Below are 19711 nucleotides of genomic sequence, written 5' to 3'. Positions count from 1 at the left end.
ACCAGCTAATCTGGTCAGAAAATCCTGCTGCTCATCTGATGTGATAGAGATGATACTTGACTGGATTGCCGCACATTTCGCCTTAGCTTCCGTCAGATTATGAAAACCGACAAACGTAAAACATATATCCAAGTCTCGACCATCTATAAATGGGTGTCTACAGCGCCCTTGAAATGAAAATAAAAAATCCTCAAGACGAATTTTCGTTTAAATTAAAAAATGTAGAATTCTAATAAAGATTGTCAAAGAAAAACTAAATTTAAAAATCATATCCATAACACCAGAAGACATTTTTTTGGTCCTACTGTTAGATGCGATATAGTACTGCCATCCGATTTCGTACACTCCAGCATCCTGATGTAGAAAAATGGTATCAAATAGTCGACATTCACCGGTCAGCGGGGTGTACTCGAAAGACAAACATGTACTATGGATCTCACAGGTTCTGCTGCAGTCTAGGCGACTTCTTGCAGACAGTGAACTTATTATCCATAGATCAAATCTAACGTTTGCCATTGCAATGACAAAACTTCTTTCTTGGCGACTAATGACCTGGGTAATCAGTACTACGATAAGACCAAATCTCAACATCATCTGCAATTTCTTTGACATTTTACAAATTATAGTACCACGTTAAAAAGGTATTAGAAAATATCGCACAACTCCAACACAGCCTATTAGTAAAGGATCGATTTTTTTAATTGACAGAAGAGGATGTACGTCAAATACTTTAGGAGGTTGTATGTATGGTTACATAATGTACCTTGACAAAATAATAAATTGATTTCCATTGATTTTCATCTTTAAGTGAAAAATCAAAATAGACTCCGTCATACGATTTGTTGTTCAATTTTTAAACTTAATTATGACGATATTTAAATAAATGTTGACATAGGCTACGATCAAATACTTGGAGCCTTTTAAAATATTTGTTTTATTTCATAGCTATCCATTATTGAATTATTTAATGTAGTAGTTGTAAATTATATAATTAAGAACTTAAAACTTGAAATCGAAGTAGTGTCCATTTTGCTGTAAATCTGTTACAAAACCTGTGTAAAAACGCAATCTCTATGTGTAAAGGAATTTAAATCTTATATATAATAAAAATGAATTAAGATTTCAAAAAACATGGAACGAACAAAAATAATAACTCCTTAAATCGGTTTATTTCTACAGACACGTCATTCTGACTTTTCAATAACAGCATTACCATTTCAGTGCCTTTGGAAAAAAAATTAAAATTTAAACAGTCCACTAAACTAACAGCAATTACACTGAATGAATCTAAATGGTGGTGATAATTATAAAATGTAAGGTAAATAATTATATTATAACGTGCAATTGTAATCAACCGTTAAAAACTGGGTTTTCTTGTTTTTTTTCCAATTTAACTGGATGTAAGCAGTAATATCGAAATTTATATGTGAAACGTAACATTAATTGTATCCTGGAACCAACTGAAACATTATGCATCGACTCAAAATATAATTCTCATACGAAAATTTATAATTTACACTACTTTAGATACAAAGAAATTGATATGTAATCTTCTTAGCATCAGCTAGCTACAAAAGGTAGTTATCAATATTTTGATACTTGATTTGCGTTTGAGTTTTTTTAACATATAAATACTTATTATTTTGAGCAGCATATAAACTTAACTTGTCACAATAAAAAATGATAAACTCTAATATCACCGAATCATACACAAGGCAACAGAAGAGTATTTTGCAAAAAAAGTATCTTTTGTTTCGCAGATTGTGAAAAAATTGTGTACTGTGGAATCATTAGATTTCGTGGGGGCCAATTTTCGTGGATTCCTTAAATTTTACAGGATTGTGGGAACGCAATTTCGTGTATTCACTTAAACATACAGAGGAAATATGACTTTATTACCTTAATTCATTAATTCGTGGAAGATGTTTATTCGTTGATGAGAGGTTCCACCGAATTCCACGAAATCTAATGATTCCACAGTAAATGTTATTGACCATGTGATGTTCTATATTGGTTTCAACCACCCTTGCTAATGAACCATACCTACGAATTCTTGTTTTTCCTTTAATTCCGATAAATTACATGTATGTATTTCAGATCTATATAAGTAGGGTAATGTAACTAATAATGTAAGAGAAGAATTGGAGCCATTATCTACAAAAAAGAATTATATTAGATACTAGCTAGTACAGAACCCACCAAAAATGGTTACTTCTTGCATTGAACTTCAGCTATTATCCACGGATCTAAGCAAATCATTTCGATAAAATGACAAATCTTGCTCCCTGGTAACTAATGTAATCACATGTAGTACTAGGATAAGACACAGTCTAAACATTGGACATTTTAAGAATGATAGCTCCAATTCAAAATGGTGATGTAAAATGTTACTTATCAACTTTTTTGCATGGCATTCAATATTATGGGTAAAAAAAATTGGAGAGATTTTATGATTGTTTACATAATGAATATTATTACACAGTGATTTCTATTTATGTATATCCTTAAGTATGGTTACAAAAGAGATCCCATTCATACGATTGGTTGTTAATCGATTTTTAGCGAAAGCGCATCCGTTTATGTACTTATTGCAGACATATTGTCAATAACCTTAATATGGAATTGATTTTAAAAATTATATCAAATCTAATTTAAAACCTGAATTTTTTTTGACTCGAAATAAAAAAAAAAAAAGTGTAAACACGTGAGTTTATGTGTCATGACAACCATCAAACAAAAAATGATTTCAAAATACATGCGATTAAAAAAAACCTTGCATTCATTTGATTATATACTTTAGGCTGAAAAGGTACACCATGTATTGTCATTTTAAGTTTGCACTTAAATAAACACAATTTGCTTTGTCTGCATTTATAAGATGCCATTTCGAAGCAGATTATAAATATATTACAGTAGACATGTTTCTTTAATTATAGAATTATGGTTTGTGATTAGTTATATCAGCTTTTACTTTTGATGAAGAAAAACAAAATTCTACCATCTAGTATTTAAAAGGGGTCATATCTTAATGTCAAACTGCACAAACTATGGGTCATTGTTAGGAAATTCAATTCAACCGGCATGTTTACAATGCATTCATAAGATATAGCAAAACTAACCAAGGAGATAAATTACTTATGTTTTTGTAATTCCAAAGGCGTTCACTTTTTTTCACTCTTTTAATGCCAATTTTTATAACGCTATCAAACAAAGCTTCATTGCATTATAGCCACATAAACGTTGGATGGCAATGTTTCCCTACTGAATGACGATAATATCGGAAAGAGGTTGGAGTTGGAAAAAATAAAAAAAATACAACTGAACTTTGTTTATTATGTTATATTACGTGTACAGTACCAAAACAATTTCTGAAAAAAGTCTAAATACAAGGCATTTATGGGAATGCGCTGAAAGTATGAGCAATGAAAACTTAAGTCGGCCATCTAACACAAACAAGTCGTAATGCCGCACACGACATGTTGGCAATAAATATGCATACTTTTGTAAATTTTAGTGCTCTATATGTAACTACTAGTTCTAATATAATGAATTTTTATCATTCTTACCGTTAATTGTAGTCCTTGATGTATATTTCTAGAACTATCGATTTATGTAGCGTAAGATATATTGCTGTTATTAGCTGAGAGTATCGGGTCATAGCAAACTACAAGTCTAGCAAGTATGTTCACCCAAACACTTAGTTTTTGGATGGCAGGGGACAGGAAGTGCTCCTCTAATGTATTGTAGAAACTGATCTTCATTTAGTTACTAAATTTATTATGTTAATCATCATAGTTGTATAACAAGTAACAGTTACCGTTTAGAAGACTAATGATTAACTTGTACAAAGATACTTTTGAGCAGTCTTGGTTGATATATAACTACCCTAATAACAGATATGAATGTCACTAGAAAAAGAAAACGTCATGGCAATGTAGTGCATATCTAAATAAAACTTAGTTAACCAAATATGAAAACAATTAACACGGATGGTATCGCTATTAAATATTTTGTTTTATTTGTAAGACGATGTAGCTATCTGACAATGATAAAAATGGGATAGAAATGGAAATTTTCAGAAATGTCAAAGAGTATTTCACTATCTTTGAAATAACTTCCCCGATTGTTCGACAAAGATATTTGATGGAGAGAACAAATATGGGCTATTATTTGAAATCAATACATGCATCGATTTCTTTCTTTGTTGAAACAAATGATAAATCTTACCTTAAAAGTATTAAAATACTAACCACCTTTTTTTATTTTAGTTAATTACCCTTTACAATATTAAAAACAAACCTCTGATCATTGACACAGTGGTATGGATTAGTTTGTCTATAAGCTCCAAGTATTTAGGTAGAAATGGGAGGTACAAAATGAGGCCAATTTTTCAGAGTTGGTGACATCACTACAATTTTGGAGATTATTGAAAAATAAAATATGTCACCAAAGACATTTTAATGCCTCCTTCGAAGAAGGGAGGGCATATTGCTTTGCTGCTGTCTGTCGGTCGGTCCACCTACAGTTTCCGCTCATTTTCTTCGCAGAGGATACACATATTGGAATGAAATTTGGTATACAGGTTTATCATGATAATATCTAGGTCAAGTTCGATATTGGTTAGAATTGAGCCATTTTCAACAGAGTGATTGCCCTTGGACGTAGAAAAATTCCAGTTATTTGCAGTTTCCGTTCATTTTCTTCGCAGAGGATAACATTAAAATTTGGTATACAGGTTTATCATGATAATATCTAGGTCAAGTTCGATATTGGGTAGGATTGAGCCATTTTCGACAGAGTTATGGCCCTTGGACGTAGAAAAAAACAGTTATTTGCAGTTTCCGCTCATTTTCTTCCCAGAGGATAAACATATTGAAATGAAATTTGGTATACAGGTTTATCATGATAATATCTAGGTCAAGTTCGATATTGGGTACGATCGAGCCATTTTCGACAGAGTTATGGCCCTTGGACGTGGAAAAATTCCAGTTATTTGCAGTTTCCGCTCATTTTCTTCGCAGAGGATTAACATATTAAAATGAAATTTGGTATACAGGTTTTTCATGATAATATCCAGGTCAAGTTTGATATTGGGTACGGTCGAGCAATTTTCGACAGAGTTATGGCTCTTGGACGTAGAAAACTTCCACTTATTTGCAGTTTCCACTCATTTTCTTCGCAGAAGGTGCTTATATTGGTATGAAATTTAATATACAGGTTTATCTAAATAATATCAAGGTCAATTTGATTTTTGGTATGTTAGAGCAGTTTTCGACAGAGTTATGCCCCTTGTACTTAGGGAGGGGCATAAGTGTTTCACAAACATCTTTTGTTTCTTGAATATTTGCTTTTTCATTTATTTAATAGTTTGCTTAAAAACAAAATGCTAACATGATGGGTAAAGTCTTAGCACACTCTACCTAATGACTTTCACTTCGGACTGTAACATTTAACACTTAAACAACAATGTTTAGACGTTGATCAAACAATCATCCTACAAAAATTCCCCTGAGAAGTTTCACAACTTTGATTTAAAGATTGTGTTTCTAAATACAACAAGAGATGTTTGTGAAACACTTGTGCCCCCTCCATTGGAAACATCCACAAAGAAAATGAACGTAAACTGCAAATAACTGGAATTTTTCTAAGTCCAAGGGTTATAACTCTGTCAAAAATTGCTCTATCATACCCAATATCAAACTTGACCTAGATATTATCATGATAAACCTGTATACCAAATTTCATATCAATATATGCACCCTATGCGAAGAGAATGAGCAGAAACTGCAAATAACTGGAATTTTTCTATGTCAAAAGACCATAACTCTGTCGAAAACTGCTCAATCGTACCCAATATCGAGTTTGACCTAGATATTATCATGATAAAAATGTATACCAAATTTCAGTTCAATGTGTTCATCCGCTGCAAAGAAAATGAGCGGAAACTGCAAATAACTGGAATTTTTCTACGTCCAAGGGCCATAACTCTGTCGAAAATTGCTCGATCGTACCCAGTATCAAATTTGATCTAGATATTATCATGATAAACCTGTATACTTTTGAATATGTCATCTCTTCGAAGAAAATGAACGGAAACTATTGGTGGACCGACCGACCGACAGACAACAGCAAAGCAATATGCCCTCCCTTCTTCGAAGGGGGGCATAAAAATATTTCCACTACTTAGTTTGTATTACAGTATGTTTTATTGCAAAAAAAGGGTTTTACACAGTGACATAATTTTTTTAAATTATTTTAACTTTGAGACTCAAATTTGAGTTTCACTCTTCTAACGCCGTTTCAACGTGCTTGAACAGGTCATAATTTGTACGGGTAAATATTTGCATTGCATTATATATATTTGCATGTTTACTATAAATTCATGCTTATACATGTAGTAAATGAATGGGCGTGGCAATGCAGTAGATTGATATTCGTAGCTTAATTTTGACTATTTGACAAATGAAATGAAAACATACAAAAATTAAAACGAATATCAATAAATGCTGTATTTATTTAACAGTTTCGTCAGTATATTTAGTATGATAAGTATAAAAATATTGATTATTTCTGACTTTATTATCTCTCAAAAAACCTTGCATCTAGATATTCTCAGACAGAAGGAGCATGATCACATTTTTCAATACTGTGGTTTCTGGATTTTTGTGGGTATCAATTTTCGTGGATTTTCTGAAAACCACAGTTTCAAGGATACGTAATTTCGTGGCCAATGATCCTATCAATACAAAAGGTTAGTTGAAATTGAACTTCAATGAACAATAAATTTCGTTGATCAACTTAACAACGAAATCCACGAAAATTGGTATTCAACGAAAATTGATGAAACCACAGTAAGCTGATGGGTTTACGTTTATTAAGGGTGTTGTTTACTCAGGGTTTGGGTTCTCGAATTCGGATTGTTATAAAGTTCAATGTCATGAGTAAAATTTGTTCTAAACACAAAAAGTATCTGTGAAATGAATTATTATTGACATAGCATTCCATATTTCTACTATATTATGGAATTATGCCAAAACAAAAATAGACTTTTAGCCAAACAGAGGAAATTCGGACTAAATTTTGCAGATTTTGTTTTCTTCTAAAACATTTTTGGAAGTGCTCTAATATTAAAAGTTAAGATTTTATATTTTAGTCTATATAATTTTGCATATTTTCTGGTAGTTTTACCTCATTAATTCATAATAATAACCGTATGGCATGAATTTCAAAAATATTGAAATATGCTTAAAAGCGAGAAAAGACACCGTATCTCAAAATTTTGATCATTGACCTCATATAAATTATATGCCAACAGATTAAGATCAATATAAGTAGTTTAATACTATAAATGTTTTTGTATTATCATCATTCAATTTTTTGTAAAATTGGATCAAAAATGGGTAGGAATTTGAAAAGTGATAGAGGAAATTCGGACTGGAATATTTATAAAAATTGAAAAGGAAAACTTAATGCTTTGTATGTATTTAGTGACACTGCCATTCATAAATTGTATTTCATTTTCAAAATCGTTGAGCAATTTGTAATATTTTCACAATTAAGAAAATCTCAATCATAATGTAAAATTTTAAGTGATTTTCCTTTAATTTTCCAAAAATATACAATGGCCTTTAACTCAAAAAGTAGGTCATTGACCTACTTAATTAAAAATGAAAAATAACACTACAATAAAAGGTCTATAACACACAATAGTTGGTTTTTCATTATCATCAGTGGAATTTTTTTTCATTCTGAGTAAACGTCATCCTTAAGATAAACAATAATGTGCCCAATGATTAATCCATAAATATTTTCTTCCTGATTTGTAAATTGGATATAGAGAATATTCTTACACGGAAAGAGCATGATCACACTTTAAATTAAGTTTAAAAAAAAAACATTTATAAAGTTTAACCATTGTATGCCAAATATTCATTCCAAATTTGAACTTTCCTTGCTGATTTGCAAGAGGGATATAGAGCTTACCTCTCTTTGTAAAGAAGGGTCATGCAAATTATTTTTCCTTTTGCAAATAAATTATTAACCGAACTACATTTTTAAATTGTTTTCTCATATCATTTTGTGATCGATGAAATAATATTTTCAATTCCTTCATCAACTTGAATCAAAACATATCAAAATACTTTTTTACAAAAGAGATATTTAGCTTTACTCGACATACATTTACATATGTTAATCATTATAAACATTTTGGTTTCAGAAAAAAATATAAACTGAAAATGGTTCACTAAAACTGTGACCAGGACTCCAAAGATTACATTGAATCAACAAACAACGACAAAACAAAATTAACCAACTTTGAATTGTAATACATCATACACAGAAAGTGGTTTACGTATTTTGCAAGAACTACCTCTATTGTATATAACTACAAAAAACAGGTCTAATGTTTGAGGCCATTGACGTTTTCCATTCACCATTTGAGAATTTTAAATATCGTTTATTGTTTACAATCTCTGGTTGACCACTCGCCCAGTTTGTGTAGACTAAAGGATTCCCGTTGTCCAAGACCCAGTCGTTTCCATCCCAGAATCCTTGAATAAATGGCCGTCTGTAACTGTTATCCGGGAGAGAAATATGCGTAAAAATTTCTGAAATTAGAAGATCACATTCCCAGATCAATATTTCGCGTTATTTACATTAAAAATAGTTATTTATTATTTTTTTGTTAATCGTACAAGCACAAAAATAGCCATGCGTTGATTTTTGTACATTCCAATTGAATAATATGAGGTATAGGGGCCACATTGCTCATTTAAGCAGCAATAGTCACAACTCTTTAAATTCATCGTAATAAGTCGAAATAGCCTTTACCTTTAGCTAAAAAGAATTAGATTGATACTCTTTTCAGTTCGTGAACTATTTTTTAACGATGTCCAGCGAAATTATTGTGTACTAAAATTCATCTATACCACGTTGGAAGGAAAACATGTTTACTCTCTCTCTCTCTCTCTCTCTCTCTCTCTCTCTCTCTCTCTCGTAATTCAAGTATCCAATTAAAACAGCATCTACCTGTTAAATAACAATTTTACCTACCTATGAAAACTATTGTATCATGAATCTGGCCGGCTTTTTTCGGCAGTGGTAAAATAAGTTGTCTAATTAATTTAGCAATCAGAGGAATACGGCATATATATACTTGTGACCAAATTAGTTTTGTCTCGTGTGGGAACGTTTTTTGTAGATTTACAGGGATTAAAAAGGGACGTATATAGCCGGATAAAATATATACGAGTCTTTCGTTATCGTTAACATGTTGTTTATTCTTAATATATATTCTTTATACAACTATGAGTCGTTTTTAGGCTCTTGGCACGATTGCAACTTTCACAAATGTTGTTTATTATCTAAATATCATTATTTCATTAAAATAATTTAATTTTAAAATTAAACGCTCGAAAATTCAAACGATGCAAAATTATATCCATAAAAATATGTGACAAATATTGATGCATTCAAGTCACATCGATATCTAAAGAAAAAATGAGTTAAAAGTTTAAAAAAATTACCTTAACATAAGATAAAAAGAGATAACATTTAGCAAGTACAAAATATAGAACAACAGTACGTTACCAGCCAATCTGTTGAGAAACTCGCTCTGTTCTGCTGATGTGATAGAGATGATCCTTGACTGAATCGCCGCGCAATCCTCCATACCCTCTGTCAAATTATGAAAGCCGGCAAACATAAAACATATATCCAAGTCTCGACCATCAATAAACGGGTGTCTACAGCGTCCTTAAAATAACTTTAGGAGTAATAATTTTTTAAGACGCAATCACTTACATAAATTAAGATGGATCGCTACATTGTCACAACGTATCTGATATCCGTTTGAAATGCCATTTTGTTCCAAATTGATATCATTCTGTCATGGTAAAAAATTGCTTTGCACAGTGTATATTGACTCATGTAACGAGGGATATAAGATAAGAATAAAATCACCAAAACGCTTAGAAAATATGTCATTTTTGTTCATGTATCAAATAATGTTTTCCTGGTATTGGCGATACATTTTGTCATGTCATCTTCTGAAAACGATCAAACATACGTGACGGATGATAAAGGTAAGCAGATTATGATTATTCCATATAAACTTTATATGTATGATGTAAATAAAACTATAGTTCGTTCGATCTCTTGAATTGATCCTAATGCTCAAATCTGAAACATTCGCAGTGAAAGAATTGCATTGGATCTAAACCGAAAGGTAAGTAATTTGTTTGGATTTAAAATATTTTTTTTTTTATTTAAAAAGTCCTAGGTAGTAATAGCAAGTGAAGATTTGCAAGCAAAATGAGGGAAGGACAGAATTCTAAATAGGAGCATGCTTTTCATTACCGCAAGTATATGTGTATCATGATGGACATTTAATGTACAGTACCGATCAGACCCAACCTAACACCAGAGTAAACCCCAACTAAACCCCGGGTTTACTTCGGTTTACTTTTAGAAAATTTGAGTCCACTCGGGGTTTACTTTGGGTTTAATCGGAGTTTACTTTTGGTTTACTCCAGAATTGCTTTTGGATTTAAATTAATGCAATGAAGTGTGAAGCAGACCTGTATTTTGTCTTAACATCTTACTGCCTGTAATTCCTTGTATATTCAGAATACACATGTAGCGTCTGCTTTCAAGGGTATACTTCTGATCGAGGTTTACTCTATGTCCACTCAAGTAAACTCAGAGTTTAGTTGGGGTTAACTCTCTGTTAGGTTTGGTCTGATCGGTACTGTATGTATTAATATGAGCATTGTCGTTGTTTATAATTGCTAATGTATATTAAAAAGAAAAACTAAAGCATTTTAACTACAACAAGTGAAAAGCTGTCAGTGTGACAGTTCCTTGTATATTCAGAATACACATGTAGCGTCTGCTTTCAAGGGTATACTTCTGATCGAGGTTTACTCTATGTCCACTCAAGTAAACTCAGAGTTTAGTTGGGGTTAACTCTCTGTTAGGTTTGGTCTGATCGGTACTGTATGTATTAATATGAGCATTGTCGTTGTTTATAATTGCTAATGTATATTAAAAAGAAAAACTAAAGCATTTTAACTACAACAAGTGAAAAGCTGTCAGTGTGACAGCAAACCGGGTTTTCTTTTAAGTGAACTGTATCCATAATCCATGTCAACCCATATCCAGTGAAATGGTGTACCCTATATGCAATATTTAGCCAAAAAATGACTAAGTTCAAAAGCTGGTATTTTTTTCATAAATTATCGGAAATCAAAATCCTACCAATATGCACACCTCTGATATATGTACAATTGATCTGCAAAAGAACAACTTCCTATCTTGAAAACTGTGTGAGGAGTTATCCGTACAATGGGGTACCCTATATGCAATATTTTGCCAAAAAATGACTAAGTTCAAAAGCTGGTATTTTTTTCATAAATTATCGGAAATCAATATCCTACCAATATGCACACCTCTGATATATGTACAATTGATCTGCAAAAGAACAATTTCCTATCTTGAAAACTGTAGGAGGAGTTATCCGTACAATGGGGTACCCTATATGCAATATTTTGCCAAAAAATGACTAAGTTTAAAAGCTGGTATTTTTTCATAAATTATCAGAAATCAAAATCCTAGCAATATGCACACCTCTGATATATGTACAATTGATCTGCAAAAGAACAACTTCCTATCTTGAAAACTATAGGAGGAGTTATCCGTTCAATGAGGGTACCCTATATGCAATATTTTGCCAAAAAATGACTAAGTTCAAAAGCTGGTATTTTTTTCATAAATTATCGGAAATCAATATCCTACCAGTATGCATACCTCTGATATATGTACAATTGATCTGCAAAAGAACAACTTCCTATCTTGAAAACTGTAGGAGGAGTTATCCGTACAATGAGGGTACCCTATTGGCAGTCGCCCGCCCGCCGTTTACACCATTTTAATACCGGAATTTTCCTTCGGAAAACCCGGTTAACAATTTTGTGTTAAGAGTTGTAAATAAATAGTGAATTTTAATAAAATATAATTTGTCAGGTTCAAACATAATTATAAACACTACTTACCTTATATCTACATAATAAACACTACTTACATGTACCTTATATCTACATAATAAGCATGGAGTGGTTTGTTCCTTTTCAATCTTTATTTTAGATTTTATGAATTAAAAAAATTCATACTGGTACAAAGATATTTAAGACCAGGTAAAATAAAGAAAGGCAACTCTTAAATAGGAGCTTCCATACCAAGATGTTTGCAATAATTCTGTATTTCTTTTGATTTTCTGTTTCATTCAATTACTTTCATCTCATTAACCCACGAATATTGTTTATATTTTCAAAATTTTGTGGGATTTCAAAACACAGTTTGCCTGAAAGTTTTTTTTTTAACTTTTAGTTTAATATTTATGTAGATTCCAATAAAATCATAAACTTAACTCATGATTATTTTGTTTTTCATTTTAAAACTTTACAACATTTAACTTTTATATGAAATTTAAAGCAGAAATGATTAGAAATTTAAAAAAATTGATGTTATCTAGAACAAGACTGTTTTTTAAAAATTCCAGAAAATAGGGTAGAGTACTTTGAGGTCTTATATTGTTGAATACAGGGCCTGCTATTAGTAAAGATGCATGCAACAAAAATCTCCTACTCTTATTTGGTGTACAGATCTACCTTAACATAGAGAAAATTCAAAAACTGTTACCAGAATGAAAATTCATTTTAGAGGTTTTAAAACTAAGCTGTGATCTCATAAAAAAACGCTAAAATTATATCATACTATTTGATGCTATATAATACTGCCATCCGATATTGTGCACTTCTGAATCCTGATGTAGAAAAATGGTATTGAAAAGTCGACATTGACTTTCTTTAAAGATCCTATTTTCCATCGGGGCAGATCTTATCTAGTGATGGTAAATTAGGGCCCTTTCCAACATTGAAGTCAGAGAGAGAGAGAGAGAGAGAGAGATAGAGAGGGGGGGGGATTTAATAAATTATACCAATATACAAGCCTGCTTTTCTTAGACACTATCTTTTTTAATAAGGACGTCAATCTTTTACTCCAAGGGGATACATATTGTTCTTAAATTAGCAAGGATGTTATTTTTTAGGCAGTTTACAAATAGATTTATATTTCTGCATAAAAACACTTTGTAACATATCACAGGTTATATACATTGCTTCTTATATTTCTTCCTCAACGCAATTATTGTAAGTACGCTGCTAGTTCAACTTTAATTTTTCATATATGAGAAATCCTAACTTAGACATACCAAAAATTGAAATGTAGAATTTATCGATGGAAACGGATTTATCTATGAAGTGTTTACTCGTTTCCAAATCCTGCATTATTATGCATCATTACATACATGTAAAAATATTGGACGTTGTAAATAAAGGAATATGGAATCAATGTTTGAGAATTTTGAGGTGATCAAATGCGGTCGGGAATATACACTTTACTTTTTTTTTTAACAAAATTGCATGTACAATTTGAGAGAAAAAAACAGAGAGAGAGAGAGAGAGAGAGAGAGAGAGAGAGAGAGAGAGAGAGAGAGAAGAGAGAGGGAGAGGAGAGAGAGATTATTACCACACTATCAGACTTTTATTACCCTTTAAACTGGTCGATTGAAAAGAACACTCAGAATTCGAAGAAAATGTATATTATATTGTAATATTTATTGTGTGGAAGATGAATTTAATTTTCTATTGGTGTGTCATTTGTATGATCTTTTTTATAAAAAATATATCAAACCATATTTTTAGAGGAAATCTGCTATGTTCAAATTTGTGCAACTTTTAAGATCAGAAAATTTCCAAATTGTTAATGACCTTATAAAGTATACAGATAATAGTTTAAAATTACGAAATGAATTTTTGGCATAATTTAAGTATATTGTCTATTCTCTTGTTCCAATTGCATATCTTTATGTTATACAGCTGTTATATGTACATGAATACGGATGGGCTGTTAAGCCTAAAGTGAATAAAGAAAGAATGAATAAACACTACATGTACCTGTAGTCAATCAAAACATGCTTTTTGATAATAGGTACATGTGTCTTCTAATAAACTTCCTTTTGTTTTTTCACGCCCTTATAGTTACCACAGTTACGTATGTTCACTATATTGTCAACGTAAATCGCTTTTGTTCAGGTAATCCATATACATGTATGCGGCCTCTTATCATTATTATACACTAAATAAATGTTAAATCTACCTAGAGACGTATAAATTATTAGTATATAATCATACCTTCCTGACCTACTGAAAATTAAACAAAGCACGAGCTAAAAAGACAATCTAAGTTGTGTATAACACTACAGCGGAGACATTTTTTCTTTCACAGTTCAGGGGTGTATTCTGATTAGCACAGGTGTGAATGCCTGCAGGGCTTCTTTTACCCGTATTCAACTGTCGTGAAACTCTCTGTTAATACATATACACCGGAAGAAATTTAAAAACAAAGGGACTTAATAGTGTGTGCAAATTATTGTCAAAATACTCCTGGTTTTCTTTTTTTCAGATTCTTATACAATTGGTCAAAATCTAACCCGCTATCAATATTTAATATTCCAAAAGTAATTTAATTAGTAGTACGGTCATACATGTACGATACGCAAATGTCCGATTGGATTACATAAACAAAGACATCTTTAAGATTCATATACAGGAGCAAAAAGAATAATTACTTTAAGAGAACTTTTAATAAGTGACTACGGGTAGGACCTTTTCTTATAGGGGAAAGCCGGACCCTAAATGTTAACATTAAAGGTCCGGCCGGACCATTTCACAGGGCGGACCTTAAATTATACGACACCGGTCAGAGATAAGTACTGAAAAGACAGACATGAACCATTGGTCTCACACTTCCTGGAACAGTCCAAAGGACTCCTTGTAGAGAGTGAACGTATTGACCACAAATCAAATCTAATGTCCCTCATTTCGCTGACCTTTACAAAACTTGCTCCTCGGTAACCCATGGCCGTGGTAATAAGTACCACGATAAAACCAAGTCTCAACATCCTATTGAGTTTCTTGGACATTTTACGAATGATAGCTCCCACTCAAAAAGATGATGTAGAATACAACATCATACTTATACATTTTATAAGCACGAAGTCCACGTGTCCAAACTACTATCGTTCAACAAAGTATTGGTCAACAAAACCGGAGAATTTTAATGTGTGTCCTCTTAACGTCGTTTGATAGAAATTTAAACATAAGTAGAGTTACAATTGATAATTTCTTTGATACTTTGATTGGTTACTTAATCGATTTATAAACTAAAGTGCATCCGCTTGTGATGATAAGTAAATGTATTTATTTTATAGAGAGTGTCACGGTGTACTGTTGCTTTTGATTAGGGATTGATTTTTAAAAAAAAAAACAAACATCTAAGTCAAAATATTGAAATGATGAAATGGATTTTTACTAGTAAATCAATTATTTTCATTCGTTTAGATATAAAACTCAAAATGGCCAGTGTACATATGCATGTTTTACCTCAACTCCCCCCCCCCAAAAAAAAAATTTAAAAAAAATCTCAAGGGCTATTAAATGAAAATTTTATTGGTAGAATGCCCATTTTCTTCACTTATTTCTTATTACATTTATTCCTTTTATTCCTATATCAGCATATCTAAAGAACAGAAGTTAGCCCTTGCTCGGCATATTTAAAAACTCCCCTCTCCTCCTAAATTGAACACTTACCCGATGGAACAGCATCTTCGCTAGCCAAGGGTTTACGATCCACTCTGCTCAGAGTGGATCGTATACCCTTGGCTAGCGAATATGATGGAACAGAGGCTTTCATGTCATTTTAACTTCTATATCCTGGCTCCAACTACACCGACTTTTTTTCAAATCATCATTTAGCTTCAAGTCTGAGTATTGATCTCAAATTTATACAATTTTCCTTCAGGACGGACTATAGTGATTTAAGTGACGGCGGGGCCAGAAAATAAAATCGTTGGTATATTTGTTTCTATTCAGTGTCAAAGGAATTAACAAAAACAACGTAAACACTAAATGACTCATTTGGCCACACCCTGCAGCAAGAACCATATCTTGAGGTTCATGCAGTCATTTTCACCATTCAGTGTCATAAAGAAAATGGTTTTAAACAATATAATTATATATTTACATTATATACAAATGTAATCATTTTGGCCCCATCCTAGTGCCAATACCCCTTACCACTGGAAACGTAATTTATAATCTTTGTAGATATCTTGATAGTCTTTCTAAATTTGTATACGTAGCCAGTTTCTATTTAATGTGAGTAAAAGATTTTTCAAAGTATAGAATTCTAAGGAGAAACACTATATGAACATTTTGATTTCGCCGTAGTCAAAAATCCTACCATGGGAGACAAAAAACAAGATTTTGGACTTGCTAAGTCAGTTGTTTAAATTCTATCATAAAAGTCCAAAACAATTGACGCGCCTCAAAATGTTGTTTAATCTTGTAATTGTCATTGATGTATCGACAGTTATTTCCAATATGTTCATGGCACTCGAGATAAAGGATCGTGTGTTCATAGACAGCTTGATTTCACAGCTACTAATCTACAGAAGCTTTAAATTACAGGTAATTTTGTAAAGATGTAATTGTTGTCAATGTACTGAATGTATAGACAAAAGTTATAATATAAAAATTCACTGCTTTTGTATTATGTGTGTTGTTATAGCTAGTGAATTCACATTAACATTATAGCTGCTACATGTTCTCTATCATTATCAAATAGTGATACTGTGAGCGAGCTAACAAATCACACACACACACACAAACACACACAAACCCCCCGCCCCCGCTAAGAAAATACTAAAACTGAAATATTTTTCTATTAGAAAATAAGGGATGCCCTTTCCTTGGAGTGACATTGAACTAGCACAAATGAACAAAGCTCAAGTTAGGAAATATGTACAAGTCCCAAGCAATCTTCGGTCACATCTAATCCTATAATTAATTTCCATTACAAGAGAGGGCACACACAAGAATTAAGCATTTTTTAAAATAATGACCTTCATTTTACACAACAATCCTGGGTGAAGATCCTGACACATCCTCAGGTCATAAGCAATGTTTATGTCGAGTAAGGACTTCCAATGTTTCTCTATAAAAAAGATATGGAACATTGAATAGACAGACGGACAGACAAGGTGGTTCCTATAAAACCCCTTCCCAAACTTTGTTTTATTAAACCCCTACCAGTTTCACCGGAGGGGACAATAAATTTCCTCTGCGTCTGTCAGTCCGTCTGTCAGTCCCACTTCAGTTTTCCACACTTTTTTCCTTAAGGTATTTCACTACACAGAGACTTATACTTTTTAAGACACTGCGTCACAAGATAGCGATTTAAATGTTTTGTTAAACTGTTTGTATCAATCGATTTAGATGTATATCTTCATAGCTCAGTGGTTAAAGTATCGGGCTTGAAGATAAAAAAAAAAGTATAGGGCTTTTGAACCGTAGGTCATGGGTTCGAATCCGCCTGGGGCTTTTGTTCATCTTTACTGAATAAAATTTTTGAAAATATCATATTTTATCTAAAATTGCACATTTTTTCGCCTATTTGATATAGATACTTCTTATCCATCATGCTATCCATCATAATCAAGTAATTTTCTGCTGATTTGAGAAACTATTTCAAGGTGTAGTGAGGCACCTTTAGCATCTGAAGAATAATATGAAACTTGCTGAACAGCTTCAAAATGTCAAACTACAGATCAAGTTTACACTTTTGTAACGTCTGGTATTTTTGAAAAAAATAAATGATTTTTAAATTCTATTTTGTAGGTCACCTGAGTAAACTCATATGACATATTGCTATCCGTTTTCGTCCGTCGTCGTGCGTTAACATTTTTACATTTTTAACTTCTTAAAAACTACAAGGCTGATTGTTACCATTTTTAGTGAGAGGCATCTATATCTTCTCTACTCCAACACATGTGAGGAAAACACTGGTTGCATAGTTATGATGTCCATGAATCACTACCAAGTTTTTGAAATTCATGGCCATATAGTAAAAATGTATTGATCTTCTTCTCTACTACCATATACATGTAATATTTGTTAAGGTACTTCACTACACCGAGAATTATACTTTTTAAGACACAAAGTCACAAGATGGCGATTTAAATGTTTTGTTAAACTGTTTGTACCAATCGATTCAGATGTTTATCTTCATAGCTCAGTCGGTTTAAGTATCAGGCTTGTAAACCGCAGGTCATGGGTTCGAATCCGCCTGGGGCTTTTGTTCATGTTTACTGAATAAACTTTGACGGTTCTAATCTTTTTAAAAGGTATTTACCTCTTAATGGTATAACTGTCTCCCAGACACATCTTATACCGTACATTTTCTGTGATTTGAGGTTATTTCATTCTTTTTGTATGTGTATATTTGGTGGGAGATGGGGGTATGGACAAATTCGTTAGTTATAATATTTAATATTTTTATTGGGTCTTTTTAAATTGTTTTAGCAATTGATTAAAAAAAAAACCGGAAGTTATATGAAATGACAAGTGGTGAAAACGAACAGTTAGTAGTCCAAAGGAAAATTACAAGACAGGAGCAGAGCGAATACGGATCTCTTAAAAAAGATAGAGGTAAGATCAGGTGCCAAGGAGGAGTAAGCATCCTCTGCCGACCGGTCACACCCCTCGTGCGCCTAATGTCATATCGGTAAAAATATCATTATCGGGGATATTGTCGTAATTTGGGAAAATATAATGATCGGGGAACACGGAGAAAAATCCGTTGACAATTCGGTATTCAATCGATAGTCCGAAGCAGAACAATCACGGACCTCTGGAAAACCTGAGAGGCAGGATCAGGTGCCATGGAGGACAGAGCATCCCCTGCTGACCAGTCACACCCGCCGTGTGTTCTTTGTCGTAATCGGGAAAAAAGGAAAAGTCCGTACACAATTAGGTGATTAATTAATTGATCTAACAATTTTGTCTCTCCAAAGATATTTATGCAGCACATTTGATTGATCTTTTTATAAAAATACATATACCTGTGAAAGCAGTGCAATTAAAATCGATGAAAGGGAAAATTTCCAAGATATTTTCACTGACACATTATCATTTTTCACTCGGAAAAATTAACAGGAACGAAAACTGATTTCCAACGGAGATTTATAATGGAGAATGTTTACATATTTTTTACATTCGGAAGTCACTCGAAATACCTTGCGCAATTTTTAAACGTTATCATCCGGGCTTGCCGCTATACAAAATCCCCGTAGACATCACATTTTTAGCTGTTTTTGAAACCCGATAGGCTAACGGGGGCTTTTGAAATCTTGGAAATTTTTCATACTTTTGAATTCATATCATTCGAACCCTGAGGATTTTTTTATATATCAAGTAATTAAGCAAAATGTGAATCGATGATATCTTCGGACAAGTATAGTATGAAAACGATCTGTGTTACAATACAGTGATCGTGTCTTCGTTTCATTGATATTTTTTCTAAGCAACTTAATTACTGACAGGGCAGAACGGTTACAAGTGTTTTACAAATCTTATTTTGGCTTCAGTAAAATATAATATTTTCCTTTCATTAGTTTTTATAAAATTAAAAGAAAGTAATACTTGTAAAGTTGTTTGCTAAAAAAGAATCGATACTTCACATTTTAGTTAAGCATATCAGATATTTTAAAAAAAAAAAAAAGGAAATATATGGAATTAAAGCACAAACTATG

The 19711-nt window shown here is 32.3% G+C and overlaps 1 protein-coding gene across 3 annotated transcripts in view; it reads right to left on the bottom strand.

The window, feature by feature from the left end:
- LOC128181872 (uncharacterized) overlaps window positions 1-18045 on the bottom strand; it is a 33118-nt gene extending 15073 nt beyond the window's left edge. Inside the window, exons 1-2 of one of the 3 annotated variants that reach the window (XM_052850426.1) lie at window positions 17907-18045; window positions 3-167 (exon numbers count right to left, since the gene is read on the bottom strand). In XM_052850426.1, the coding sequence (XP_052706386.1) occupies window positions 3-167; window positions 17907-17925 (184 nt within the window). In that variant the 5' untranslated portion in view covers window positions 17926-18045. Of the gene's footprint in view, window positions 1-2; window positions 168-305; window positions 695-17906 lie in introns of those variants that run through there. The other 2 variants (XM_052850424.1, XM_052850425.1) reach the window with 2 other exon arrangements.
- Between the last annotated feature and the right edge of the window lie 1666 nt (window positions 18046-19711).

This window comes from Crassostrea angulata, chromosome 4, assembly GCF_025612915.1.
Source record: "Crassostrea angulata isolate pt1a10 chromosome 4, ASM2561291v2, whole genome shotgun sequence".
Lineage (NCBI taxonomy): Eukaryota > Metazoa > Mollusca > Bivalvia > Ostreida > Ostreidae > Magallana > Magallana angulata.
The sequence above is the reverse complement of the archived record's forward strand: the minus strand, read 5'-3'. Positions and strand labels throughout refer to the sequence as shown.